Source organism: Arachis hypogaea, chromosome 18, assembly GCF_003086295.3.
Source record: "Arachis hypogaea cultivar Tifrunner chromosome 18, arahy.Tifrunner.gnm2.J5K5, whole genome shotgun sequence".
NCBI lineage: Eukaryota > Viridiplantae > Streptophyta > Magnoliopsida > Fabales > Fabaceae > Arachis > Arachis hypogaea.
In genome coordinates, this window is record NC_092053.1 from 7,694,438 (window position 1) to 7,702,146 (window position 7,709).

Here is a 7,709-nt window from a genome sequence, read left to right on the forward strand (position 1 = left end):
AATTATGTAATATTATTAAATGGTGGTTGATGAAATGATGTAGAGTTTTATTGAGTATTGTTTTTGGTATTGATTGCTTTGGTAAAGTATGGAATGGCAATCTTGAATGAAAATGAGGTTTTGAAGAATTTGCAAAGTTGGTTTTTGGCCGAACTTCGGCGAGGTATAACTTGGCTTCCGGATCCTCAATTTGCTTTCAACTTGTTTTAAAATGAAAATTGGATTCATGAAGTTTATGCCATTCGAAGAACAGGTGAAAAATATTTTAAATCAAAGAAGTTATAGGTGTTGAAAGATTTGGAATCAAAACTGTTCACTTTTTCTTCAATTCTGTAGCTTGCTATGAATCTGATTTTTTTGAAGAATGTACGTCCACGCGTACGCATGACGTGGAATTATGACGATGCGTACACGATTGGTCCCATGCGTACGCGTGAAAAACCAGCAAGCATGTCCACGCGTACGCGTGACCCACACGTGCGCGTGACATGAAATTTTCACCCACGCGTACGCATGACAAAGAGACGCGCGCACGAGCTACAGTTTCACACTCCCACGCGCACGCGTGGTCCCTATTTCAGCAAACATGGTTTTCAGCATTTTAAACTATATTTTCAAACTTCTAAACCTCTATTTTCATTCCTTTAGTCATTAATAATAGTGTTTAACCTGATAATCAGATGAAATTAGGAAATAGGGATAACTTGGAGGAGAAGTAAATCTGAAAAGTGATGAATTGATTATGAAATGTTACGGATGATCATGTATGATACTTGGCTTGATAATCAAATGAATGATCATGTATGATACTTGGATTGAATGATTAAATGATCTGAGATACGAGATTTTCTGGGTAAAGTATCGTGACTTGCCACCACGTGTACTAGGTTGAGAACTCGATACTCTGTTGACCCTACGACGTAAGGGTGACCGGGCACTTATAAATTCCCGGGAATGTTAACCCCCATTGAGCAATATTGATTATTTGAGAAAAAAGCTATGCATAGACTATTGGGGATGCACGTCGAGGGATAGTCACAGGCATGCATCATATGCATACTACTTGAATTACTTGTTTGTGCATTAATTGGGTGTGCCTAAGTGTACTTGCCATGTTAAATGTATATTTGTTACTTGCAATATTTGTAACCTTCTTGTGCTTGCCTTTATCTGTTTATTTGTCTGTGATATGCTGACGGAAATGGAGGTTTGGAGGAATGGCAGTATGGGACATAGATTTAAGATTAAGTTAAGTTAGGCTTAGATACTCTTAGAAAACCACCTTTTATAGCTTCTGTTTAATACTTTAAGTTCTATAATCTGAGTGTCGGCGTTCTAGGATTGCCTTTGGCATTCCCAGGGCCTTATACATTATGTGTATGTCACCTTTACCATACTGAGAACCTCTGGTTCTCACTCCATACTATGTTGTTATTTTTTAGATGCTGGTCGAGAGGCATCTCGTTAGGCATCTGAACTTCTGAAGCAAAGTGGTTACTGGGTTATTTTGTTATACAGTGATGTATATATATGTACTTAGCTTTCTCTCCGCATAACTTGTTTTTTTTTATCCCCTTAGAGGTTTATGGAGAGACATGATTTTATTTATGTACATTTAGGTTTTGGATATGTATATATGTATGTGTAAATATTCTCCGGCTAGCCTTGGCTTCGCGGGCTAAGTTAGGAGCTTGTTACTTTGTATCTTTGACCCTCTGTTCCTATTTTTGTTTACTTTATACTTAACAGCTATAGCTTTCTTAGTATGCAAGATAACTCGTTTCTTGAGCATTGCGCTTTTATTTCGTGATTTTTACTTCCTCTATTCTTCAAGGCTCCTAGTATATTATAATCTTTCTGCTATTATATGTACATATTTTATTTTAGAGGTCACAATACTACACCACCTCTGTTTTACGGCTTAAGGGTAAAGCTCAGTGTGGTAGGGTGTTACATTATGGTATCAGAGCAGTTCGTTCCTGTAGAGCCTGAGAGATGGACTGACTATGCTTCTGTGCATACTCTGTGTGTGACTATAGGAAATGGATCCTCTCAATTTTTTTAACAATTGAGAGAGTAAAGTCTGATCTCTCACCATTAGTTTTGTAAGTGAGACCAACAATAAATATGAGAGAGAACGCAATGAAAGGTTAAAGATCACACTTTACCCTCTCAATTTTTTTTACAATTGAGAGGATCCACTCCCGTGACTATATGCTACCTAGGATATACGACTGGTATGTGTAGCATACATGTTCGTGAGCATGCATTTAGGACTTTAAAGCATTAAACTTGAGATATTGAAACTGATCACCTTAATATCAATCGTTTGGTGTGAATAGGGATGTCGTCTCGTGGATCTGAGCAAGGTGCCCAAAGGAAAAATCTTAGGACCGAACTGATGCAAGGACCTTGAGATGGAAGCTCGGGTGCTGGTACAAGCAATGTAGGTCAATACTACAGGTCTATGACCCTTACTGATTTCCTCAAGAGTGGTCCACCTCAGTTTAATGGAAATGCCAATGCATTGAAGGCTGATCGGTGGTTTCGAGATGTGGAGAGGTTTTTGTACACTCATCACATTCCTGAAGTACAGTCAGTGGAAATAGTGACCTATATGTTGGAGGGAGATGCTCATAAATGATGGCAGGAGTTATATCATACTTTGCAGATGGAGTTAACAGATATCCCTTGGAATATATTCAAAATGGAATTTTACAGTAATATTTCTTGCATGCACTTCACACTGCAAAGGAGTTGGAGTTAACGCAGCTAAAGCAAAAGAATATGTCTGTTGCTGACTATATCCGTGAATTCAAAAACCTGTGCTGTCTCTCAAAAGTTTGTCAAGAAAATCCAACCGACTATGAGGAGTGGAAGTTTGCTCAGTATGAGAAAGGACTTAGGAGAGACATCTTTAACTACGTGTATCCACAAAGGTTAACGAATTTCACTGAATTGGTTAAGAAGAGTCAATTCGCAGAAAATTACTCCATGAAGTGGGCGATGCTACAGGAAGGCTATGGAGAGACTGCTCCAGGTGAGCCGCATAGGACTGGGCTAGATGAATGCTACAAGTGCGGGAAGCCGGGGCATATGGCTTGAGACTGTCCATACAGGAAATGCTGGGATGCAGCCGAATCCGATTCTCAGACCCGAGGTAACTATAAACTAGCAGTTGAGTTTCGAACTTCCTTGCATATCATTAATATGTGACATTCATTCGTAATATATGACACGCATTGATAATCGTAAAGCCCAAGTCGATGATTGGTCGAAGGCTATTAGTTGTTAAGACGGAGTAATATTTAGTTAACTTAGAGGGGTGGATCGGTTTGAAGTAATGTTAGGTTTAATATAGATAAGGGTCAGAGATGAAGATATTCCGAAAACCGCTTTCAGGACGCGCTATGGTAATTATGAGTATACGGTGATGTCTTTTGGATTAACCAATGCTCCGACAGTATTCATGGATTATATGAACATGATTTTTCGGCCGTACCTGGACAAGTTTGTTATTGTCTTCATTGATGATATTCTTGTTTACTCTAAGACTGGGGAGGAGCATGCTGATCACTTGCGAAGTGTGCTGCAAATTCTGAGAGACAGGAAGTTATACGCTAAGTTATCTAAATGTGAGTTCTAGAAGAGTGAAGTGAAGTTTCTCGGTCAGGTAGTGAGCAAACAGGGAATAGCTATGGATCCTGCTAAGGTAGAAGCAGTGATGAAATGGGAGTGACCAATTTCAGTGACAGAGATCAAGAGTTTCCTAGGTTTGGCAGGGTATTATCGAAGATTCATTAAGGGATTTTCATAGCTCGCCTTACCTTTAACTAAGTTGACTAGGAAGGATACGCCTTTTATCTGGACCCCGGAGTGCGAAGAAAATTTTCAAGCATTGAAGCAAAGGTTGACCACTACACCCATGTTGGTATTGCCTGAGCCGAGTGAACCGTTTGAAGTGTACTGTGATGCATCATTAAATGATTTGGGATGCATTCTAATGTAGCATCGAAATGTTATGGCATATGCCTCACGGAAATTAAGGCTACATGAGATGAACTACCCGACTTACGACTTAGAACTTACTGCTGTTGTGTTTGCTCTGAAAATCTGGAGGCATTATCTTTGTGGTGACAAGTTTCATGTTTTCTCAGACCATAAGAGTTTGAAGTACCTGTTTGAATAGAAAGAGTTAAATATATGTCAGAGGAGGTGGATGGAGCTTCTGAAGGACTATGATTTTGAATTGAATTACCATCCAGGAAAAGCAAATATTGTGGCGGACGCCTTAAGTCGGAAATCTTTATATGCAGCTTAGATAATGCTACGGGAAGAAGAGTTACTAAAGGAATTTCAAGGTTTGAACCTGGAAGTTAGGGAAGAATCTGGGATTCTGTGTTTGAGTCAGTTGCAAATTTCAAGTGATTTTAAATCAAAACTTCTGAAGGCTCATCAAGATGGTGAAGCATTACGTAAGGTATTTCCAGTAATTGAACAGGAAAGGCAGTGGAGAGTGTCAGAAGGTAAGGTTTGTTTATGGAGGTTCAAGAACCGAATTCTTGTGCCAGATATCAGAGACCTACGACAGAGTATCTTGAAGGAAGCTCATAAGAGCAGGTTTTCAATTCATCCAGGAAGTACCAAAATGTACCAAGATCTGAAAGCGATGTTCTGGTAGCCAGGAATGAAGAATGATGTAGCATTGCATGTATCTAAATGTTTAACGTGTCAGAAAGTTAAGATTGAGCATCAGAAACCATCAGGAACCCTTCAGCCTTTAGAAATTCGACAATGGAAATGGGAGAGTATCGCAATGGATTTTGTGATAGGTTTGCCTAGAACCCGATCTGGTTGTGACGCTATTTGGGTAGTTGTGGATCGACTAACAAAATTAGCTCACTTTCTCCCCATTCAAATAAGTTGCACAATGGAGGAATTGGCCCGAATTTACATAAAAGAGATTATTAGGTTACACGGCGTGCCTTCTACCATTATATCCGACAGAGATCCTCGTTTCACATCAAGGTTCTGGACAGCTTTTCAGTGTGCATTTGGAACTCAGTTGAGTTTGAGTACTGCGTATCACCCTCAAACAGATGGTCAATCAGAGAGAACTATTCAGACCTTGGAGGATATGTTAAGAGCTTGTGTATTGGACCAGCCGACGAGCTGGGACCGGTATATGCCATTAGTGGAGTTTGCTTATAATAATATCTACCATACAAGCATCGGAATGGCTCCATATGAGGCTCTGTATAGCAGGAAATATTAATCTCCGCTATGTTGGTATAAAACTGGAGAAAGAAGTTTATTAGGGCCTGAGATGATAGCTGAAACTACTGAGCAAATAAAGAAGATTTGTAGCCGAATGCTTATAGCCAAAAGCCGTCAGAAGAGCTATGCTGATCAAAGGCAAAAACCTTTGGAGTTTGAAGAAGGGGAGCATGTCTTTCTGAAGGTTACACCAACCACCAGAGTGGGAAGAGCTATTAAGACTAAGAAACAGAATCCCCGTTATATTGGACCGTTTGAGATCCTAGAAAGAATTGGGCCGGTGGCTTATAGAATCGCCTTACCGCCGTATCTTTCGAATTTGCACGATGTGTTTCATGTGTCACAGCTTCGGAAGTATACTCCTGACGCAAGTCATGTCCTAGAACCGGATCCGATTCAAGTGAGAGAAGACCTAACACTTCCAGTAAATCTGGTGAGAATTGATGACACTAGTGTTAAACGGTTGCATGAGAAGAAAGTATCACTGGTAAAGGTAGCCTGGAGTCGAGCTGGTATTAAAGAACACACTTGGAAACTCGACCGCCATTTCCAGGTCTCCCCTAAGGGATCCCACCGATCCATCGTCGACTACAAACTTCATGATCAGCAGCTTAGTGCATATTACCGCACAGAACTCATTGATTGTTTTCCTTCCCAAGATAAGGTTGTAAGCCGTAGAGTCCCTCAGAACGACAAACTCCGTTATTAGCAACCTCTTTCCTTGACCTCCTCCTATGGTGACCAGGAGGGAGACTATCCCGTCAGATTTTATAAAATTATCTCCTAGGCCGACCACCCCATGCTGATAAGTTTTTAAGTCGGCTTCTCGGAGGCCCAAGGCATCAAACATGTTTCGAAACATAATGTTGGAGTCGGCGCCAGTGTCAACGAGAATTCGCTTGACCAAACCTGTTCCCACTCTTGCCATGATTACCATGGGAGGGTTCTCCGGTATGTTGTGGAACCATTGGTCCTCTGGTTCGAATGATATCGTTGGGGTTCTCCTGGGAGAGGGTCCATGGTTAGTTGTTGATATGGCCAGAATCTTGGCGTCTTTCTTTGCTGCCAACTTCGATCTCGGTGCTATGTCTCTTTCAACTACGACATTCACGATAGTGAGGCCGCGATCGTTGTCTTCTTCGGGCTCTTTCCTTGGCTTCACAACACAGCTTCTGTCGTTGTCAGATCAGTCGTGCTCTCGCCTCCTGGGTTCTCTTATGAACTGTGAGAACTCCGCTGATTTGCCTTCACGAATTGCCTGTTCCAAAGCGTCCTTCAAGTCAAAGAAATCTTGGGTTTTATGGCCGAAACCTTTGTGGTAGTCACAGTAGAGATTCTTGTTTTCGCCAGTTCTATCCTTGAGCTGGCGAGGCTTCGACAAGATGCCTTTGTTGGCTATCTGTTGGTATTCCTACTCGGGGCCGTCAGAGGGGTATAGTTCGTGAATTTTTCTACTCGGGAGAACGGTTTGAAGGGTTTAGTCGGCCCTCCATCCTTAGAGTGCTCCTTGGGCCTTTCCCCATTTCCGGGTTGGCGAGTAGGAAGATGGGCGGGCTGACGTTTGTTGGCCGTCACCACTTGGCTGACCTCCTTGTCGTTGATGTATTCTCTCGCCACATTCTGAATTTCCTACATGGTCCACACAGGTTTGGTAGTAAGGTGTTTTCTGAAGTCTTCATTCAACAGCCCATTTGTCAGACACAGGCTGGCCACCGAGTCGGTCAGGCCGTCAATCTCTAGGCATTCGTCATTGAACCTATCAAGATACTTCCTGGTCGGTTTCCCGTTTCTTTGGGTCACCCCTAGAAGGTTGATCGGGTTCTTGGCTTTGGCAATGCGTGTGGTAAATTGTGATAGAAAGCCACGGGTTATGTCCGCGAAAGTCGTCGCGGACCCTTGAGGGAGCGTGTTGAACCATCGGATTGCCGGTCCTGCCAGGGTCACGGGAAAAGCGCGACATCTCACCTTGTTGCCCGCACCCTCCAGGTTCATCCTGGCTTTAAAGACCGTTAGATGTTCCTGGGGGTCCTGGGTTCCATTGTATCTCATGTCCGTTGGCTTGTCAAAATGTTTTGACAGCCGAACCTCGAGAATGGAGTGGTGAAAAGGGGTTGCTCCCATGATTATGGGGTTTTGCCGCCTTCTCGGTCTCTCCCTGCTCTCTTCTCGGTCTTCCTCCTCAGCATGTCTCGCTAAGGGCCGAGTGTAGATTATGGAGTCTTGTCGTCTCCTCAGTATTTCCCTGCTTTTCCCTTGGCCCTCCGACTCTGCGCGGGTCAGTGGGTATCGGGAGCCCGGTGTACGTCTGGCATGGTTCCTCCGGGGGCTTCTTCCTCGGGTTTCCCCTCTCCTTTGAGGAGATTGGGAACGAGGTTGACTCGGGCCGGGCTGGTAGCACTCCCTGGTCGCCAGCTCCTTCTCAAGGTTTTGCA

General features: G+C 42.7%; 1 protein-coding gene across 1 annotated transcript; it reads right to left on the minus strand.

The window, feature by feature from the left end:
- Nucleotides 1-6,906: 6,906 nt before the first annotated feature.
- Nucleotides 6,907-7,398, minus strand: LOC112769496 (uncharacterized). The gene has a single exon (XM_025814005.1). The coding sequence runs from the start codon at nucleotides 7,396-7,398 to the stop codon at nucleotides 6,907-6,909; it is 492 nt and encodes a 163-aa protein (XP_025669790.1).
- Between the last annotated feature and the right edge of the window lie 311 nt (nucleotides 7,399-7,709).

Bases quoted from the DNA above. Each gene is read 5' to 3' on its own strand.
- LOC112769496 (XM_025814005.1), bottom strand. From the start codon at position 7,398: ATGGGAGCAACCCCTTTTCACCACTCCATTCTCGAGGTTCGGCTGTCA.